Source organism: Sphaerodactylus townsendi, linkage group LG07, assembly GCF_021028975.2.
Source record: "Sphaerodactylus townsendi isolate TG3544 linkage group LG07, MPM_Stown_v2.3, whole genome shotgun sequence".
In the NCBI taxonomy this organism is placed as follows: domain Eukaryota; kingdom Metazoa; phylum Chordata; class Lepidosauria; order Squamata; family Sphaerodactylidae; genus Sphaerodactylus; species Sphaerodactylus townsendi.
In genome coordinates, this window is record NC_059431.1 from 88,548,095 (window position 1) to 88,570,050 (window position 21,956).

At 49.3% G+C, this 21,956-nt stretch overlaps 1 protein-coding gene across 1 annotated transcript; it reads right to left on the reverse strand.

Annotated features, from left to right (window-relative positions):
• Window positions 1-800: 800 nt before the first annotated feature.
• Window positions 801-8,120, reverse strand: CDKN2B (cyclin dependent kinase inhibitor 2B). The gene is made up of 2 exons (XM_048504728.1): window positions 8,001-8,120; window positions 801-1,190 (listed from the first exon to the last, which is right to left on the reverse strand). Exons 1-2 carry the CDS (start codon window positions 8,118-8,120, stop codon window positions 924-926), a joined length of 387 nt encoding a protein of 128 aa, XP_048360685.1. The 3' UTR covers window positions 801-923.
• Window positions 8,121-21,956: the final 13,836 nt, after the last annotated feature.

A 21,956-nucleotide genomic window follows, 5' to 3' on the forward strand; every position in this document is an offset into this window, starting at 1 on the left:
GATATGGGAAGGGGGAGGTCTTTATCCTTTCTGGAATCTCAGCCAAGCCTGTCAGCATCCAAAAGCAAAAAGCAAGGAGCCCTATCCCGAGACTCAAGTTGGCTTAAAATATTCCCCCCCTCCAAAGCCAAGTCCCCCTTCCACGAATATGCCTGTTCATCGCACCCCATTGAGGGATAGTTTTTTAAACCCCCACCCCCACACAAACACTATTAAACTTAAGTAATCTCCAGTGCTTCACTGCTAACACTTATTTTGGTGAAGCAGAACTGGTGCACTTGTTTTGTGGGAAAAGGCTTTGCCTGGTTGAGGAGGGTGAGGTTTAACGACAAAACCCGCCTTGAAGTGGATTGAAGATCACAATAGCGACCAATGCCACAGGAAGAATCCCTCTTTGGCCTTGGGGGTGGGGGTGGGGGGGTGGGGAGCAGACTCTTCTGGCCCCCACAAAGGCGAGCACATTTATTCCGGCCAGAACTGTTATCAGAACTCACTGACATCACCAGTGGAAGACGACGAAAGGCCGATGGAGACCAGGCAGATCTGGACGGATGCCCAATTGAGGTCAACTACCGTTTTAGAGCCTCGGGTCTTGCTTTCTTGGTTTGTTTACTGAATTGCCATTTATGACAATGCGACGGGCCATTTCTGCTTGCTCGACTTTAGGGCCTCAGCTTGTCCTAACCAGAACTTGAACACGGGACACGATCAAGGCGATAGTCCTTAAAATAGGCCAGCAGGTTCTCGGAAACACACACACACACACCCCTCTTAAATCCCCGAAGTAACAAAAGGCAGAGCAGAGTACAACAAATGTCATTTTATTTGGAGTAGCGATCACTTTTAGAAATGGTCAGCGACTCTCAGGGGCCAGGCGGGTGCCCCCTTCTCTTCGGGCTAAGAGCCGGGCCAGCAGGGCCGTTTCAGGGGTGGCCCCTTGGCCGGCTTTGAAGGAAACGGACCACGTGACGGTGCCCGGCCTCTTGGGCCAGGTCGATGGGCAGTCTCCCGGAGGCATCCGACGCATCCAGGCGAGCCCCGCCGGCGCTCAGCACCAGCAGCGTGTCCAGGAAGCCCTGGCGGGCCGCGTCATGAGCCGGGAGCGCGCCGGTGGTGGGATCCGGACGGTTGGGATCGGCTCCTCCCTCCAGCAGGATCTCCGCCACTTTGGGACTTCCCATCATCATGACCTGGAGGAGATGACAAGGGGAGAAGGGGTCAGCCAGTTTCCGAGCAGTGCCTGGGAGATTTGACCGCTTTCTGCATCCTGGCTGCTACCCTCCCCTTTGCCCGAATTAAGAGCGCGATCCTATGTGAAATCACGCCAGTTTCTCCAGTGGCCGGACTGGTTTGAATCTGTAGATGGCGGGGCAGTAGAGAAAATGCCAGTCTTAATTCAGAGCCAGCTGGACTGGGGTGAATTCGGAGCGACTTCGGATCTTCCTACAGTACAACCCTGTGCAGTGGAAACGCGGGATGCGGTGCTGGAGTAGTTGTGCATAGGGCTGCACTCTCTAAGGGTACAGTGTCCGGAGTCCAAGTGAATCGCCACTACAATTTCACGCTGCTGGTTCTGAGGTTAGAATGAGAATTTAAATGTCCGGCAACGCACTGTCATCTATAAACACTTAATGCAAAGAGCGACCTGGTGTACTTCCCTTGCAAGATCTGAAAACAGGCCCTGAGTTTCTGATCAGTAATTCCTAGCATTTACTCATAGTAGCCTCTGTTACAAGATTCTACGAATTACAAAGATGTAGACCAAAACAAAAGCGTACAACCTCCCCCTGGCCCCGCCCACACAGTTGCAGGAACCTAAATTAGATAAAAAAGAGCAGCAAACCATAGCACAATTTTGGTATTAAAACAACTACGCAAAGTTCAGCATTCTTAAAAACACTAACATAATGTGACCCGCAATCTACTCGAAAGGCAATCGTGTCTTCATTGAGGTTTATTCTCGAATCATCTAGATCCCGTTTGTGCAAAGAAGGTCTCGGTAGATTTCGCTTGCAAGATATAAAAAAGGGCCACTGAAGGCGATTTTATTCAGCTCCAAAACAGCCTCAAAAGGTGGGCTAGGAAGCCAGATTTTTGAAGCCAGAATATAAGCTTTAGAGTAGACTGTCTGTCTGTCATTTGTCCGTCCGTCCATCCTTTTGCTAGAGCTTGCCTAGGATCAGGTTGTAAGTCTCTCTGCTTACAAGAAGAAAGTTAAATTAACTTTCAATTCGGGTTAATTGCAGAGAGCCCTCAGCCACAATATAGGGCGGTGGTACCACGTGCCTGTACTGAAGGATCTTGAAATTGGTAGTTTGTTTTTTAGACCCTTCATAAGAAGACGAAAATTAGAACAGGAAACACCCTGTGAAAGCTCTGAAGCTGTCCTGATTCAACACACCTATACATCCCCCAAGGGGTGCCAGTCAGATCTGGGAAGCTGAGATACACACAAAAAAGGAGACCACCAAGGAAGATTTTACAGAGGAAGGCAATGGCAAACTACCTCTGCTTGCTTTCAAAACCGTGTGGGGTCACCATAAATTGGCTGTGATTTGGCGGCACTTTACACCCACGCAAACAGCAATGTACCAACTGGCAACTGGTCGTCCATGAGACAATCTAATTGCGTGAAACGGATGTACTGTTACAAATAATCCATGCTGGACTGGGAGAAATCCCGTCCGCATATTTGTATGTGTATGGGGCTGGAAATGGGTTAGCAGATCTCCCTCAGCAGAGGGAAATCCACAGGCTGTCAAGGGCTTGAGAACATTACCAAGACGTTTCTTGGGGATCTGGGAGACGGAAGTGTGGCAGGGATCGGCAGGAAGCTGCTGGAAGCTGCTAGGCATATGTACACTGCAGTAATTGGCAGGAAAATAAGCGTTGGCCGCAGGGACTTCAGTGATGGGTACTTCACTGGTATATAGATAAATAAGTTACCAACCTGAGCATTTCATGGGTAAGAACTCAGGTGGGGAGAGGAGAGAAGGAGGCAGCTCTCTCCCATAACCGTTGTTGTAACCAACCTTGAGACCTTCGGGTATAGGGTGGGCTAAAAATACTTACAAATAAATAAATTCCCCACATGGTCTCTTCACAAAACAATGTGTGGCCGTGACAATGACTGTTATATTGATGAATTGCCCTTTCCCCCACTTTGTAGCGCGGGGTTCAGCTCCCTTCCCCACTTCAGGGGCGGGGAAATGGCGCCTTTTGACGACAAGCCATTGCACGCGCTGGGAATTGCCCACAGCAAACCTCGGGCAAAGGTGAGTGGGGAAAGGCCCTTTCCCCACTCCCTTCCATCCCCCCTATGCCGCGAGGGAGGAGGAACCCCGCGAGCACTACTCTCTCCTCAAGTAGCGCGGGGCAGAGGCAGCAACGGAAATCTCTTGACTAAGAAGAGTTAGAACTGCTGCTACAAAGAAAAGATTTCTTGAACATTCTGTGGGGCAATGTAAAAGGTCTTGGTGCTAAAGAAATTTGCTTATGATCACCATGGTAAAGCTACCATCTAAATGGAAAGCAAGCTGAAAGGTGAGTGTACAAATATTTATTTATTATTTATTATTTATTTATTTAATTTTTAAACCACCCACCCCTGAAGGGCTCTGGGCGGTGTTCACCAGGCCAAACAACATTACACACAGTGGCTGAAAACAACATTATACATCATAAAATAACTTAAATTAAGCTAAAAACTGTTTACAGAATTCACAAAACCTAGCAGCATCAGAACAGCCATGCTTCTGTAAGAAAGCTGGTCTGCAAATTTACATCCAATAAATAAAATACATAAATAAGGGAAAGAATGGATAAAAATAACATATTTACTGAAAAACTGACTTTATTTTTTGGAACAATAGAAATTGGATGGATTCAAATATGAATGTATATTGTGCTATTTTTCCCCCTGTCCTGGCAGGATAATCCAGGAAGTGAATGACTACAATACTGGTACTGTGGATCCTACCCTGGATAGAAAATGAATTTATAAAAATGTTGCTGTAATAAAGCTCATGGGTGTTGCTTCTCCATTTTACTGTCACCATGCCTACACGGAGGATAGGTGCTCCGTGCATCCGTCTCCATCCAGCTAGATTAGAATAGATTAGTGAACCTATCTACCTACCTTTCTATCCAGAACTGAGTTCACTAATAAATACTCTTTTTATTAGATTATAAACTACAACTGACTCCACGTTTTCTTTGTGCAACGTAAAATCTCTGAGAGGAGATTTTTACCAACAATGGGGAATTAACCCATCTGATATTAATGGGTATCTAACATGCTTTGTTAATTTTCTGTATCTTGAATCAAAATGAAAATTACATTAAAATTTAAAAAGTCCTCAACTGATGTTATCTATAGGTATCATCAAGTCTATACTGTTGTTTTATAAAGTGGATGTCAAAGTTTGTAGAGCTTGTTACCCACTCATCATCAGCCCTATGCAGCAACCCATTAGTAGCTTGAAAAACATCCTGTCTTTGCTGCTCAGAAGATTTCAAAAACAGAGATTGTGTAACAGCTAGGGTTGCCTGGCAAACAGTGAGAGGCTTGTGGATGGGAACACTGAGGGACAGTTGCAGTGCTACATCACTTCTGGTAAAAAAAATCTGGAGTGGCATAGGATTAGAGTAGCTCTTGGAAAAATTGAAAACTCTGTGTCACAGAGTTCATCATAGAGTCTATGATGAAACCCTAGCATTTCCTGTGATTCCTAGAGCTACTATATGCCATAGAGCTACTACATGCCACTTCTGAGTTTTTTTACTAGAAGTGATGTAGTTCTGCATGCAACTGTCATTTAATGTGTGTCCCACCACCCCTTCGAGTAGCAGCAGGCAACAAAAGCTGGCAAGATACAATATACAAACTGTGGACAGTTTTCTTGGTTGGAATTAAATCGTTGCTCGTTCTGAGACACATTTCTTTGTGACTGCTTTTCATCTCCAATCTGTATGAGCTGTCCTTAAATTCTAGGAAGCCCTGATTAGTTAATGTTCATGTCTAGTTTCTTTTTTCCATTTGGATCCTTCCTGCTCTCATACATTTCTTTCACAAAGTGAAAAGCAATTTCACAAAGCAAAATGAATTGCCATCCATCATGATCTGTTCAAAGATTTGTCCACATGATAGAGCACAAAAGCCTTAATTCAGTCAATACAATTCGACAATGTACTTATTCTCATCTCAGTTATATCATTTATCTCCTCAAGTAGCAGGCCTCCTGTCATGAATATTTGGTGCCTGGTGTTCATTTAAAGGGATGTCCTACTCTGGCCATGCCAGCAGGGGCTGATGGGAATTGTAGTCCATGAACATCTGAAGCACCAGAGTTGGACACCTCTGATTTATAACATAGCCAGGATTTGACCTGTTAAGGTCTAAACACTTTTGAAATGTTGTAACTACAAGCATATTTCTCCCTGTACTTATATGGAAATTCTTACTTTGAACCCACTGTGTCGATTTTTAGCCCAATAATCCTGTTTTCGCACACCAGAGAACAAAAGGCATAGGATAACTGGTGAAAAGAAAGTGTTAATTATAATTTCTTTATTATTTTATAAGTTATTTCAGCAGAGAACTTATTCACGCCCCCCCCCCCCCAGTTGTGATGACTTTGCTAAAAGGTAAGAAGGAAGAAATATCCATCACTTCCTCAGCAGTAATTCATAGACTCTTATTTACCTAGTATCTGGAGAAATATGATTGTGATGTCAATTTAAAAATGCTACATAGTTGATCATCCAAGGTGTTTTGAAATAAACTGATTATGAGAATGGTCTAACAACAGAATAAATTTTAGTACCATGATGTGCAATGGGGTAGTATTTACTGAGAGCACCTGTGGTAGTCTGTTGTCTACAGAATGATGAAGCGACATGTTTGGTTCAGTGCCGTGCAAGCCAAATGTCCAAGGATTGATCCTTGGTTTCCAGATTGAAATAACAGGTGGGAAATCCTTTCTCTCCATGAGAGCCTAAGAAACTGCTTCAATTGTAGGAAATTTTGAACTAGATGGACCATTTGTCTGCTGTGACATAATACAGGGTCATAGGTTCATTTAAAAATAACTGTGACATAGGTTTTTGGAAGATTATTCCCTATATCATCAGAGATATGAGTGAATTCACTTTCCTAAGACTGATATTATCACAAGACTGAGGATGAAATGAGAAGCCCCTGCCCTCTCCTCCAACCAAGACCCCTTTGGATAATAGGGTTTCCTCTTACGTTGAACTGAGTTGTTTTCATTGGCACCTCATGTAGAGCCTCTGTGCCCGGGGATCTGAACCTTAGGGACTCTCATAAAGGGGTCTGGAATTAGCCACGACACTGGTAAATCCCTGGAAGGAGGGGAAGGGAGTGCTGGAATTAAAACCGGATTAAATACCCCCCAGCTCTGTGGCATAATTTGCTCAAGGACACAAAGAAAACAAAAAACTACCCGTTCAAAGTTAAAGAAATTACCCAATATCCTGACACACCTGGAGGAGTGGGGTCGCTGTAAATCGGTTGTGACTTGTGTAAGCCTTCCCTGGAAATCAGTAAGAGTCCAATGCTCAATTCAGACTATTTTACACTATTTTTTCACGGAACTGTACTTCTGAGTATTGGGTGGATGGGTGGGAGATGGAAGCAAGCGAAAGAAACATATTTAAAAGCCATTTCCTTGAGAAACTACTGGCATGGGATCCATGGATCGTTGAAGGTCCAGTATAAAGACGGCTCCCTGACCGGGACAGCCCCTGATCTCAGAAGCTAAGCAGAGTCCTGAAGCGGAGGCAGGTATCAGCAAAGTCACTATCTTGGCGACTCGACCGCCAAAAGATCGAATAAAGAGTAATTCGTTCGTTGCCTGAAGAATTCTGGTTTACAATTTTTAAGCGGGCGAATTCCGGTGTACCTTTTCTCCCCCTGAAAAGAATTCAAGTATACTTCCTCCCCCTCCCCTAATCCAGAAACCGCTGAATCGAGGTCTGTCGGTAAGGGAGGTTATGGATCGAGGGGTGGGCTCAATGACCGCGCGGTCCGCACCTGTCTTTTGGGATTCGCAACCCATCGGTTTCCATTTTTATGTTGCTCATCCCAACGACACTTCGATCCAGCACATAAGCCAAGCTGGGGGAAGGGCTCCGAGAACGAAAGAGATTCCCCCGTCCCGTCCCCTCGCTGTACCGTTTAGCAAAATGGACGTAGCTCCCTATACGAGTCCTAACGATCAAAGACCCCCCTCTTCACACCGCTTCCGTTAAGAGACGGACCAGGGGGATTATTATCGCTTTTAAAAAAAACCATTTTAAAGACAATTAGAAACCTTCCTGCAAAGAGATTCGAAATTGTTTAGTTTTAACAGGAAAGGACCCCGCCCTTCTCTCCTTGGTGTCTGGCTAGGAGGGGGGGTGGGTGGGGGAACCTGAAAGGGGAACAAGTGAAGAGATCCCGTCGATATTTCAGAGAACTGGTTGGATGCGATCCTCAGTTCACCTTCTAATTCGGGGGCGAAGCGGGGCAGGGCGGGGGAAGGACAGTGAAGGGATAGAAACTCTAAAGGGGGGAAATCACAAAGCAGCGCGCCCCCAAACCAAACGACCTGCTTGGCTTCCAGTGCTATTTTTTCTCCCTTCTGTCCATAAGAGTGAAAATTTGCGCCTGCGCCCCTTTCTGCTGTCTATCCTGGAAGGCGCCTTTCCGAGGACTGCAGACCCTGGGTCACGCGTGTATGAGTTTCAGTTGAGTCCGGGCCTAGCGTGGGGAGTGCTCCCTGCACTTCCCTCCCTCTGAACAAAGGACCGCTGTCAATCCCCTCGCGGGATTTCACACCTCCTGCCGGTGATGGGCTGGTGGGTGGGTGGGGGGCCCGTGAGGGTGGGGATCCAGTATAGGTTCCGAACACCCCCTGCTGCCCAGCGAGAGCGTGGGATGCAACGGGAGGCCAGCCCCGCTCACCCCCGTAGTGCCAGGGGGCCCCGTCGGGTTCTACCTGGATGGGGGTCCTGCCACATGAGTTCAGACCGTTGGGATCGGCGCCCTCCTGCAGCAGCCTGCGCACCCCCGCCAGATCTCCCGCGGCTGCGGCGCTGGCCAGCCGGTTCGCCTGCATGGCCCCAGCAGCAGCTCCCCGGAGGGCACCCACGCACGCGCGCTGCAGGCTGCCCCCCCCCCCGACCCAACCCGCCGGGCCTCGAGCAGCCAGCCCTCTCTGCTCCCCCCCCCGCCTCATCTCCATACTCCGCTCCGATTGGACACCTTTTTTGCCAACCGAGTGGCTTTTTCCTTTGCCAACATCTACAGCTCGATCAAGCCAGGACGTGCGAGCCGCGTGCTGGGGCCGCCCCCGCCCTCCCAAGGGCCTGGGAGTTGAAACCTTTTGCAGCATTCGCAGCAGCACCCCCTCCCCCATGGAAAATGGGCATCTGTCCGGCCCCTCCTACCCGGATCTGTCTTCAGGGCGTCAGGAGGCCACCGGTCTCTTCCCCCCTCTCCCCAGGACGTCAGGGCTGCGCTGCATACAACCCCCATCGCAATTTTAGCTGCCCAACAACCACGACTCTATCAGGTGGGTTAGATAGGTTGAGAGAGTAACTGGCCACAGCAAGTTGCCAGGGCAGCAGATCGCCTTAGATCACCCTCTAAGCGCCATCCCAGGCTGGCTCTCCTTTCTGACCAAGGTGCAGAGCGGGCGAAGAAGAAAGCGGTAGCCGGGATTCTCTTCCTCATCCTACTAAGAGAGGTTGAGATCAACAGTGTCCCGTTTCCCTGTGGCACTCAGTCGGAATAGAGGTTGGCGATCCAGTGGTTTCGTATGAGATGTATTTATAATCAATCATCTAATCTTTGTGGTCCTGAGGAGAAGGGCGGAGGCAGAACAGGCTGATGCTGATCTAGTCTAACAGCTGGAGTCTCTGAAAATTTACATAGAAGTAAATCTTAATTTCCGAGGAGTTTACCTCCTAGTTCGGCTGCAGTACCTAACCATAGATTTAAAAGCTGTCGCCATTTTAATCAGATTGCAACTTGTTTGTAAAAAAGATGTCAGATAACTACGTCTGCTTTTTATTTAGAAGAAGTAGCCGTCCTTTCTCTTTTACATTTGTGTGCCTTCATACCTTCAAACATCATCTGTAAATAAAGGAAAGTTTTCCAGCACAGTTCTTTAAAATTTGCATACCGAATTGATTAGCAGCACCCATACCATTGATGACAGATTCGCTTTTGAGTGACAGCCCAACTTTTACTACACTGTGTCCCAGCATTTCAGCTTAGGTCCAAGACACATAGAGCAAGCGACGGTGCGATTCCAAACAGAATTCCACCCCCGTAAATCAAAGGGTTTTAAAGTTGCAACTCAGTTTAGGATTGTTCTGTGCAGTGATGCTGAACGAGGGCCGTTCAGGCCCAATCCATCTACAATCCCGCAGGGCATTCCTAATTTATGGGGGCTCCTTGCCGATCTGGTTTGTTCGCATTCGTGTCTCTATCCTTAGATGGCTGTCACATCAATTAATGACCAGCGTGTGTAAAGCACCACTTCCATTTCAACAATGCCCTTGGCCTCCTAGGATCATTTCTAAAGCAATGCTTCTGAAATATAGTTACAAAGTCGGCCGCCGGTGTAGAATAATCAGAGGAACTCACACACTACACGTGCGAACGCACTCCTGCAAACACGTGCCTTCTCTATGAAGGGAAATCCCAGCATCCAGCTCTTCGTAGTCACATGGAAGGAGTCTGTGGATTGGATCCCGGGGATGGGGGTCCATGTATTGAATGCGGTGTTTGGGATTCTTGCAAGTCTCCCAGCGCGGTGGAGCCTGACTTAAAGAGCGACCAGAGGGCTCCTCCGCTTTTTGCAGCTGCGTGCAGGAATTCTGATGATCAGGGCCGAGATTTCGGTGCATCTGAAAAGGCCTGCTTGGCTTTACCACCGCGGTGGTCACTACAGCCTTGTCCAATCCACTGCCAGAAGTTCAGACCTCATTTTCCCTCCCTCCGTTCGCTATCGTAAAAGGCTACTAAGCAACCGGTGCGGACTGAAGCTGTAGAGCCCCAACGGTGTATTTATATTTATATTCAGCAATGTTAATTTCCCGGGGTCAGGACGGGTAGAATGTTGGTAGTCTAGAAAGGAAAATAAATGGCTGGTTTCTTTGTCCGGATTGCGGCCCCATGAAGGACGGAGGCAGTCAGTTTCCACTGGCAGAGCCTTGTTAGGGTCTGGAACAGTGGCGAGCTCTCACCTGCCCGCAGGCAATCCTTTGTGGCCTAAGCAAGCCGTCCAACCCCTTCACTTACCAATAGGGAAACTGGTTTGCACCCTTCGGCCAGGAAGGAGCGTCACTGGTTTGCAAAGGAGTAACCCGCAAATTGCCTGCCAGTTGCCGGCAGACACCTGATCAGCACTATGGCCAGAGCTTCGTTTGAGGGAGCGCCTGCTCCTTGTTGGAAAACGCCGAGGTTAAAACTTGTGTATCTGAGCACGTGCAGAGTTTCCTCTCCCCCTTGCCGAGCCAGGCTTCCAGGAATCTCGGTTGGAGGCTCCGAGATCCCACCTAAGGCGCCTCTGTTGTTCATAGGTGGGAAAGAGGAAGACCCCGAACTAGAAATGGGGTCCATTATACCAAAATGGGCATTTTAAAACCAATTTCGCAGGGACCGGAAAAGGCTCCAGGCAGAGGAAGCTCCAGCCAGTAAACTCCCAGAGTTCAGACGGAAGGATGATTACTCAGGAGTAAGTCCCATTGCATTCTAGAGGACATATTTCCAACTAATTTTGCTGTGTGGGGGAGGGGGTCGGGTTACACGTCTAAAACTTGGCCTCCCTTTTCAACCCCCCCCCCCTTTTCCAAACTTGTGTTCTGTATTTTTCTCCTTCGTGACCTACCGCCGCCTGGGATGCAGCTAGGAAGGCAGGGAAGGAGATTTTTCACAGCTGAAAGCCCTGAGTGATCCGGGACCAGCTTCTCTTCTTCTTGGAGGAAGATCAGAATACGAGCGTGGTTTAAAACATAAGTCCGCTCCTTCGCCAGTGAGTAGGGAACCTCCCCCCTCTTTTCTGGACAGCTGTGGTGGCCAACAAAGCTCGCAGGGAAGGTCCGGAAACAATGCCCCTGGAACCCAGGCTGGCCGATCTTTTGGGGAATCTTTGTGCTGACGGCATGCTGACACTTAAGGGACCAGTTTGCCAACAGGCCTGAAAAAGAAAATTCTTTCCATTTAACAGAGGCTTAATATGTAAAGTTCAAACTTTCCATGACAGGGAGGTAGGCAACATCCCATAAATGGACTGAACTTTTCCCCCCTCCAGGCCTGTGGGCAACTCTTACAAAAATAATTGACAGAATAAACACATACATTGGGGAGGTAGTTAAAAAAAAACTTGAAAGGAGCCCAATTTGTCCTGGTAAAAGATGCTAGTCTGTTTTGCCCTTCCATCCTTCCTTTTCCTTTGTAGTGACCAGGCCAAGCCAGGTATTTCCTTCCAGTCAAGTTGTAATCCGATTTGGCCAGACAGAAGTTCACTGATGTCCATGGGAATTGAGTGCTGGTTTTACATCTCAGCAGGCCAATTCGAAATTGCATGTTGAAAGACCCCAGTGATGGAACAGCAGTGCAGTGGAAATCAACTGATTGTTTCTACAGGTCTGTTTTATCTGTTGATCTGTTTAGGGGAAACGCTTATGGCTTATGGCCTTTCTTCATTATCTCATCATAGATAGGAGCTGTCTCTTCCCTTGACTGACAGTCCTTTTCAAGGTGACAGAGTCTGACAGCTGTGGATGCCTGAGCTTCATTACAGAACAGGCAAGGAGGGCTCTGAGGAGGGATACAGAGGAGGCCCCAAGGAGTATTGCCAAGTTTTGCTGCCTAACAGATCCATTCTAAATCCACTAGATTCTTGTAAAGGTCATGCTGCTTAGTTAGCCCCTGCTATGGTGTCCAAAATTTTCCTAGGCTGCAGGAGCCTATTTCCTCAAATACAGTCATGCATATAGAAGAGGAGATAGGCAAACAGTCCTGAGTTTTGCATTGAAGTCTCAACCCCTCTGCCCTTACACCCAGTGTATGTGGAACTGCTGACTGCAACTTCACCTCTGGAGAAATGGGCTCATGAAAGACACCCCACCTTTGGTGTGATTACTTGCATTAATGAATAATCCCTCCATGCTAAGCAAGAGGGGAAGGTACACACAAAAGTGAAAATGAAGAAAACTTGTACCCACAGGCTAACAATGAAGACTTCATTGTTAGCCTGTGGGTACAAGTTTTCTTCATTTTCAATTAATGAATAATCCCAGCAGTTGTCAAAGGGAATCCCGATCTACCATTTTCAAGCATAGGCATGGCTGACTTGAGACCTCTGATCTGCGGGGATGGGGTGGTCATTATTGTGGGTCACAGTATTAGAATGAGCCTGGAGAACTGCTCATCAGAATGTGTTCTGTGATATTTCCTTATGTTACCTTGACTCACAGACTGCCTTTCTGGCCAAAAATATGAGCCTGAAGCATTGGCCTCTCTCAAGCTGGGGTGAATGTAGGACACCATATCCCTTTGCAAGGAGTTTGCCATTTCTGGTGCTGGATCTGGGAAAGGGAGGAGAGGCACCTACTCTGTTGTGACTGGGAGAATTCAAGTGATTTGCCTTCTGGCCCTCTCTTCTGGCCCTTGTCAATGCCAGGGCACCAGGGTCAGCTACAGATAACCAAAGCAAAGTGGGAAGTTTAGTTTCCTGCTGCAGATTGCCGGGATTTGCAAATGCAGGCCTTTGGTTCAACTGGGTCCAGATCTGCAAGGGAAGTTTCATACTGTTGGAGAGCACCTGGCACCTCTTGCTTGCAGCCACCAAGCAAGGCTTCAGTCATGTGGTTTCTTACATGGGAGTAAGACCCACTGAAATTAGTGGCACAGACTGCTCAGGATAGGGTTGCCTGTCTCAGGATGGGGAGGGGATCTCAGGAATAAGTAATATCAATCAAAGCGTTAAAGGCTTACCTATATGTTGTTTTCCTCCATGTCATGGGTGTGGCAGCTGCAGCTTTTCATGGCATGGGTGTTAAAAAAACATACAAATAAGCCTTTATTAAATGCACAGGACATATTTTTTTATGTCCAGACAGTCAGCAATCCTAATAACCCAATAATCTATTTCTTAAGCAGGTCCTGAGGTTTTTACCTTGAACTTCAGGTATTTCACAGTCCCTTGACTGAAGGTCTTTCCCCTCCCCACATCATCTCCTATGTTCTCCTGCATTGTATTTACATTCCTTATCATGGCTAATATTCTATGCTAGTCCAGTTTTCTGTAATCCTCATGCTGGTCCACTGCTTATTAGAAGTCTTATCCTAACTGCACTAACTTTCATTCACTTTCAGTGAGAAAGGCAAAATAAAATCCATATAGTCAGGAGCCTTGAGTGCATCAGAGGGAACTGAAGGGCAGAACAGGTGATGCTGGAATCCAGCAACTTACTGAACTAAATGAATCTATCCTCTTCCAGATTTCCAAGGAAATGATTTGGTGAGGCCTACCAGTAACCCAAAATTGCTTTGAAACAAATCAGGCTTAGTAAATGGCACTTTAAACTGGCCAGTGTGTTTCAAGGATAACTGCCCTCCCCGGGCCACAAAGTTTTCAGTTTGACACATTTGTGAAACTTAAGGAATTTTTTGTGTGAGGATGGTTCCTCCACTCCTTTTCCCCCCAATGAATAAAGTCACCAACCAACCTAGAAAAAAATGGCTTGCCTCACTAGTAGAGGAAGTAGGGGAAGTAGGGGTGGGTAGCGTGGTGGCCAAGTTTGCAGATGATACCAAATTATGTAGTGTGGTGAGAACCACAAAGGATTGCGAAGAGCTCCAAGCAGACCTTGATAAATTAGGTGAGTGGGCTAAGAAATGGCAAATGCAGTTCAATGTAGCAAAATGCAAAGTGATGCACATAGGGGCAAAAAATCCAAACTTCACATACAAGCTACAAGGGTCAGTGCTATCAGTCACAGACCAGGAAAGGGATTTGGGCGTCTTAGTTGATAGTTCCATGGGAATGTCAACTCAATGCATGGCAGCTGTGAAAAAGGCAAACTCTATGCTGGGGATCATTAGGAAAGGAATTGATAATAAAACTGCAAAGATTGTCATGCCCTTATATAAAGCCGTGGTGCGACCGCACTTGGAGTACTATGTCCAGTTCTGGTCGCCGCATCTCAAAGAGGATATTGAGGAGATAGAAAAAGTGAAGAGAAGGGCAACAAGGATGATTGAGGGACTGGAGCACCTTCCCTATGAGGAGAGGCTGCAGCGTTTGGGACTCTTTAGTTTGGAGAGGAGACGGCTGAGGGGGGATATGATTGAAGTCTATAAAATTATGCATGGGGTAGAAAAAATGCTGACAGAGAGAAATTTTTCTCTCTTTCTCACAATACTAGAACCAGGGGGCATTCATTGAAAATGCTGGGGAAGAATTAGGACTGCAATAAAAGTGGGAAACACTTCTTCACCTCAACTTGTGATTGGTGTTTGGAATATGCTGCCACAGGAGGTGGTGATGGCCACTAACCTGGATAGCTTTAAAAAGGGTTTGGACAGATTTATGGAGGAGAAGTCAATCTATGGCTACCAATCTTGATCCTCTTTGATCCGAGATTGCAAATGCCTTAACAGACCAGGTGATTGGGAGCAACAGCCGCAGAAGGCCTTTGCTTTCACATCCTGCATGTGAGCTCCCAAAGGCACCTGGTGGGCCACTGCGAGAAGCAGAGAGCTGGACTAGATGGACTCTGGTCTGATCCAGCTGGCTTGTTCTTATGTTCTTAGGTTTACCTTGTGCAAATGGGCAATTGAAGTTTCTAATGGTATGGGGACAACCACAGCACATACAAAGCCTTCCCTGGCCTTGGACAGCCTGTATCAGGACCACCTCTCCCGCTCTGGTGCAGGATTTTCTACAGCAGCTGACCCCACATATGCATTCTCTGTTGTGGCCGCCATCTCATGGAATGCCCCCACAGAAAGTCAGGGAGCCTCTCAGCTGGCATCCAGCGAATTATGCAAAACTGAACCATTCCTATTCTTTTTTCTGGCTTTATTATAAGGGAACTAATTCAGGAAGAATGCTTTAATAACAGTACAGAGATTGTGGACTGTACTAGCATACACAGTACATACCATTTGTCTCTGCATGTATTATTCCATCACGCAATCGCTGCATTTGTAATGTGTCATATAAATAACTGATGCTTTGTACCAGGTTTGCTTTTAATGTGCACATCCTATTCCTATTACACTTTCCATTGGCGGCCTATTAACTTACATCCTATTAACTTACACTGTGTAATCTCAGAGAGAACGGAAGACTATAAATAATGTAAAGAAAATATAGACATCCCACTGAACTTTTCTTGGAGAAACTGGGCGTTTTCCTCCAGGCCTGTTGGTAACCTTACCACCCAGAACGATTTTCTGGATCAGGACCCGAGGCTGTAACTCCTGGGCCGTTCCAGTTTCAATGACGAGCCAAGAGTGAGGGATTGCAGTTTTTGAAAAGGGCGAAAAGAAAACCTCTGACATCTCAGGGTCCCCCCCCCCACTTGACCGTCTGCTCAAAAGGATGTGCTCTGTGGGGGGGGGGGGAATCGCAGGGGGAGACGTTGGCGTGGAAAACCGTCCTCCCCCGCTTTCACCGGAAGCTCTTCTAGTCTACTGCGCTGCCCTACTTCCAGGTAAGGGAGAAGAGGCTCACTACCCACCAGTACATTCAAGGAACAATCCACTCTGCTCAGATTTCCAATCGCACTTCCCCTTTGCAAACTCTCATTTACAGATCTGCCCCCCCCCCCCCCCCGCTTTGCCCAGACCTATTCTACGCCCTTTTCTGGAGATGCCTCCTTTCTGCTTCAAAACCAAACAGCCGTTTTGCATTTCGATCTCTCGGGATGAGATGGAGGACACTAACCCCCAAGGATTGTGTAACTTCCTTTCTCGTTTTTGTTTTCGCTAGGTGTTTATTCACAGCTGGCCAGGAGGCTCTGCTGGTGGAGTCACCTCGCTTCTAAACGGCCTCCTTTCTGGGCCGGGGGAATGAGAAAATGCCAAGTTCCTGTTTTCAAGCACGTGCGCAAACGCTCTCAGCTAATAGGAGCAGCCATGTCAGCCGCGCAAAGCACTTCGCAGACCCGAGGGTGAAAGGCTAAAGGACTTTGCCGGGGATCACAGGCGCCATCCTTTTCATTTCCCCTTCAGGCAATACAGGATAACGTTTGGGCAAGGGGGACTACAGAGGTTCCAGTTTCCAGGGTGCCTCATTCTTCTTCTTCTTTTTAAAAAACATACACAAAAGAATAATGTGCTTACTGCACTCCCTTATGCCAGTTTAGGGGTGGGGAGGGGGCTGGATCGAGGTATAGCCTCTGAATGAACGCATGTGTTCACCTACCAACCCACGTATTCTTTAATAGGCTGAAGGCATTCAGGGGGGCTTGCTATCCAATCCCCCCTTCCCATTTAATTGACGCACAAGCATTGTCTTGCATTGCAGGCGGTTGGACTTGATGGCCCCTGGTCTCTTTCAACTCTATGATTCTATGATTCAAGAGCCACTCTGAAGCGCCCCTCTTAGAGGGCACCCCCTATTCATTTCAGTCCAGGGATCGAGAAATTGCGCCTCATCAATGATATATAACTCTGTCTCTCTCTCTCTGTGTATGTGTGTGTATATATATGTGTGTGTGTATTTGTGTATGTATGTATGTATGTATGTATGTATGTATGTATGTATGTATGTATGTATGTGTATATTTGTATGTACACACACACACACACACACACACACACACACACACACACACACACACACACACACACACACACACACACTCCTGCTTCTCCGTTAGGAAGCTTGTCCTGCGCCGAGCACTCCTTGGGATCAGGCAGGCTGGCTCTGCGCGCCTCTGGCGCACGATTCTCTGGATCGAGGCGGTTCGGAAGAACGTTGCGCTGATTTCCGCCCCACAGCAAACAGAGCCATGCATCGAAGTCTCAGGCAAAAATACGTAACGTTGGGACGAATTTGGACTTTTAGGGACGAGACCCCGAGCTGAATCCAAGAGCCAATCAATTCTATACAGACTTCGGCCCACTACGGCACTTCACTGTCCGCCAGGGGCTCTGCTTAATCTGGGCGCCCAAACACGCGCGACCGATTCCCAGCGGACCCTTAACCTCGCCTGCAGTTGTTGCTTTGCGCTCCCCGCCGTGACTGGCAAAGAGATCCGGAGGGGAGACCCTCGGCATGCAGCATGAGCGGCGGCGGCGACGGCATGAGACCCTCTTATCAAATGCACACGTGCAGAGCGGGCCAAAAACCCCAGACCTTCGGATTACACGAACCGTCGCATCAAACAGCATCACAAGTCTAAATGTCCTGTTTTCAGATATCCTAATAATGTTTCGCTGTGTTGGTTATTATTAAAACTGTGCCTTGGACAACAACAACAACAATAATATCTAGGCAAAATTTCACCCCTCTGTTTTAATGGGGAGTTAAGCATACGCTTGGATTTTCCCAGTCGAAATAAATGGCTAACAGAAATATTTAATTTTGGTTCCTTGTACTCACGCAAATAGGGGTCCTATAAGCATTGTCATAAAAGAGGATTTTTAAACGAACAATTGCCACCATTCTGTGTAATGCACGGATTTTTAAAATAGTGGATTCTTTATACCACAAGGTACTAGAAGGGATAAATGGCTGTGAAGACGGTATTATCCTATTAACTGAAGTGTTTAAGAAGTCCAGAGCTTCCCGAGAGTTAGCAAAAGGCAAAGTCTGTCAGAGTTTCAGACAGAAGAGAAAAAACTACACCTCGTTACAGTAGGAGGAAGGGCCCTAACTTGTTTCTTCGGTACTAATTAGCAGCAAAATTGGAAGCAGCAAAATTTGGAAAATAACCTTTTTCACCCTATATTTTGGACACCTACCAAAGCACCCTTTGTTAATTTCCGTTGGAGGAGATTTCCTTCCAGGGATTATTAACTTTCACTTCGGATGTTATATTTTTGACCCAGGAGTTCCCATGCTTTGGCCTGCCAGCATCTCAGTTTTGACCCAGGAGTGCCCATGTTTTGGGCTGCCAACATCTCGCAGAAAGTCAGCAGAAATCACTGTCTGTGGCTTGCGGCCATGAGATTGAAAAGAGCTAGGAGAGGCTAATGGAGGAGAAAGTTTCCACCTCTAGGAAATTCGCTAGAACACCCAAATAGAGTAAAATCGACTTGTTCAGAGAGATGATTGTTCAGTTATTATTCTCACCGACGCCACCATTACTACCGACGTCTAAAACCAAGAACAGGAAGGCGAAATATGGGGGAAGAACTAGAAGGAATGTGGGAAATCGTCGGGGAAACGGGACTCGTTTACAGGGCGGTGTTTCAGAAAGAACCCGTCGTCGGGGCTTCTCTGTCCACCCCCTCCAGCTTTCCAGAGAGTGCACCGAACGCCTTTCAGCTGGTCACGGCCTGGGTCACCCCATTTTGTGACTTCCGAGTCAGAGAATTGCTTTTGACAAAAAGCCAACCAGGTAGAGGAGCAGAGGAGGCAAAACCTCGAGGTAACCACATCGCAGGAGAATATTTTTTTACATTTACTTTGAAAAATAAACCTCTCGAAAACAAAGCTCCTCTCATTCAAGTACCTCTGATGGACATTAATTGTATTTGGCTACAACTTTGCAATTCGTAAGTTAAGGCCTATTTGTCTAGCAATAGAAAATCCCCGAGCAGGCCGGAATCTTGAGGCCTACTAAGGCCCGGTTGGCCAACAGGAGGGGCGACCACCTTGCTGGGCCAAGGAACGGGGCAAATGGGATCGAACCTGGCGACTTCGCCTTGCATTGACTTGGCTGCCGTTGCTGGACAGCGCCGTCTCCAGGGTCGGCGTGGCCGGTGGGTGCCATTCCTCTGGCCAATGGAACTCGCTCCACTCAGGCAGCCCAACGATTTCAGGACGGGTTTCTGTCCCTGGGACTGAGCAGGCCCGACCATTCCTTGCAGGCCGCCTTTTCTTTTCCTTCCCCCTGCTTTGCGCTTGGGAAAGAGGCCGGCCTCTCGTCCAGAAAGGGAAGCCAAGAGCCCTCCCTGCCCTGTAGGAGATCTCGGGGGCCGGGAGGTAACGCTGCGCTGGCCCTGCAGGGGAAAAAGGAAGGGGCCAGATGTGGCCGCCACGGGCACCCCTGCAGAAGGCCAACATGCCGCTAGCCCAGAGGCGCCTGGAGGCCCCCGGGGATGCTGTCAGGACGGCGAGGGGCCACAGGCCTTACCTGCTTTGGCTGGAGGGGGCAGGCTCGGCCGCCGGCCGCCTCCTTTGCACGACCAGCACCAAAGAATGGCGCAGGGGCCCGCTCCCGCGCGCCTGTCTCTTCCGCAGCTCCTCGATCAGCTTCAGCAGCGCCGGCTTGAGGTGGGGCGAGGGTCTCCAGGGCCCCAGGCCCCGGACGGTGCATCGGATACGCGGCGCCATCTCCCTCCCAGGGGCCCGAGCCGCAGAGCGCGTGGCGAGCGCCCCAGATGCCCGGGCGATCGCATCTGGCGCGGCAAGGAGGGGGCGGGCTCGGCCCACCGACAGGTTCAGCCCCCCCGCGGCATCTCCCCCATTGGTCTCTGCCACCCCGTGTCCAGAACGAGGGGAGGGGAGGAGAGGAGGGGGAGGAGCCAACCCGCCTCCTAGCCCCGCCCCTCCTCTCCTTTCCCTCCCGGAGGCCACGAGCGGCGGGCTGGTCTTCCAAAAAGGGCCTCCAGGCTCCAACCCCTGGGCTTGGGACGCTGTCCAGGCCGGCCGGCCGGCGAGGGGGTCGATTGTGGGCGGGGCGCTGCAAGGAGGGAGATTGTGACGTCTCCCGGGCACCGTTTTTTATTTATTTTTGGGTCCAGCCAGTCGACCAATGGCGAGGCTGGGAAGGCGCCCAATCAGCGGGGGCGGCGCTCAGGCGTGGGCCGGAGCTGCTTTCAGTTTCAGAGGCGCCGGGCATCGGGGGTCCCGCAGGGGGCGAGAGGGGCGGGCGAGGGCCGGCAGGGCGAAGGGGGGAGGCTGTAGCGGCCGCCTCTTTGGGGCAGGAAACTTTGGGCCAGTTTCCGCGTCACATGGCTGGTTGAATAATTCCCGGGCGGTTGCGGGGGCGGCGACAGGAGATGGGGGGGGGGGGGGCTTTCCCCGACCGGAGTGCCGGTGGCTGGAGCGGAGGTCGACGCCGCAACTGTGACCGGCGCAGGCCGAAGCACCCCGCTGTTAGCTGCCTGGACCGGATCAGCCAGGGCACTCTTTGCCGCACACAGGAAGAACGACGGGCTTTCCTGGGCGATGCCAGCCTGTCGGGGGCTGCTAGTCTCTAGGTGGCGACCCCTCCCAGAAATGACCCCCTGCCCTGGACCGAGACTTGTGGAGGGCCCCTTCCACGGTCTGCCAAGGGGCGGAGGTCCTGCGGTCTCTTTCCAGCTGTTTTTCGGGTTGGGTCTGAGTGGGCTGACCGGGACCTGACGGAGGATTCTCGCTCGCTTTGAGGAGGGATAGGATGGCTCTGCGCAGCTCCGTTGATCTGCTCCTGGTCCCTGGGCGCCCATACGTCGGCGAGGGAGACACCCGGGGGCCGCTCTTCTGTCCTCCCCGGAGCGCGCGACCCACCTGTCACGGTCCTGCACAAACGCCAGCCAGCGGACAGGGCGATCGCCGGGCCCGCGGCGACTGAGCGGAGGATCCCGAAGCGTCCTTGGAGGCCACCTGGCAGGTGAGAAGCGCGTCGGAAAAGCCCCGGCAGTCCAGCGGGTCCATCCGCATTTGTGCTTTGTAAATACTCCGAGATGCTCCGGGAAGGTCGCATCGCCTGGTCATCTCCCAGCCTGGCTTGGCTCGCCAGGGCGGTCAAGAGCTCAGGGAGTCCTCCCGGAGACCCGGGCCGGAGGATGGCGGCGACGGCTTGCTTTCCGAGGGGATGCCCTTCTCGGAGCCCGGAGACTTCCTGCTCTTCTGCTCTCTTCGCCCACTTGGGTGTGTCCTACGAATGCCGTTGCGTGCCGCGACGCCACGTCTGCTGCAGACAAGGAGACAAGGACAGCCACCGCCGCCGTCCCTGCCCACCCAGGCGGCGAACCTTCTTTCTACCGACTCTGCGTGCTGCCTGGACGCTTAGCAAGAACCGCGGCGCTGATCCAGCCGCAAATCGGGGTGGGCCCTCGCTCAAAAGGGCGCCTCATCTCAGAGCGTCTTGGGTCAAAACAGCCTTTTCAGAATAGAAGTGGTTGTAGGAGTTGGAAAACACCCTCTCCAGGAGAAGGCCCCAGTTGAGACATGGATCCAGAGTGAGTCAGTTTAATCCGTTCCGACCTCCCTCCCTCTCCCTCCTTCCCCCTCCTTCCTGCTGGAAGTTGACTGGGTGACCTTAAGTCCCTCACACACTTTAAGCCTAGTCCACCTCACAGGGTTGTTGTGAGGATAAAGCAGAAGCAATGGAAAGCTGCTTTGGGTCTTCCTGGGGGCATAACAGAATGACATAAATAAATAGTTACTGAGGAATAGCTGAGTGTAAGTTATTAAAATGAAAGGGCTGGGCCTCAGTTTGAATAGAAGAAGCAGCTGGAAGATTCTTGCCTCCACTCCCTTCCTGGTTATTTATGCAGAAATCCAACAAGTCACTTTCTGTTGAACCATGTGGTGTTTTTTAAATGCACTTTTGGCTGGCAGAGCTGTCAGTTTCAATTTGCAAATACATCACCTGTCTTACTCATCTCCGCCTTGCCTTGTTTTGTCCTGCCTCTGTTTACATCTAAACTTATTGGCTGATGTGGAAACAGATATAGAAATAAGATCTGCAACTGTTCTGTCCCAAGCAATGCCTGGCTTAGAGGTAAAACTGTAAATCAGAAATTATTTTTTTAAAATGGTTGGGAGGGA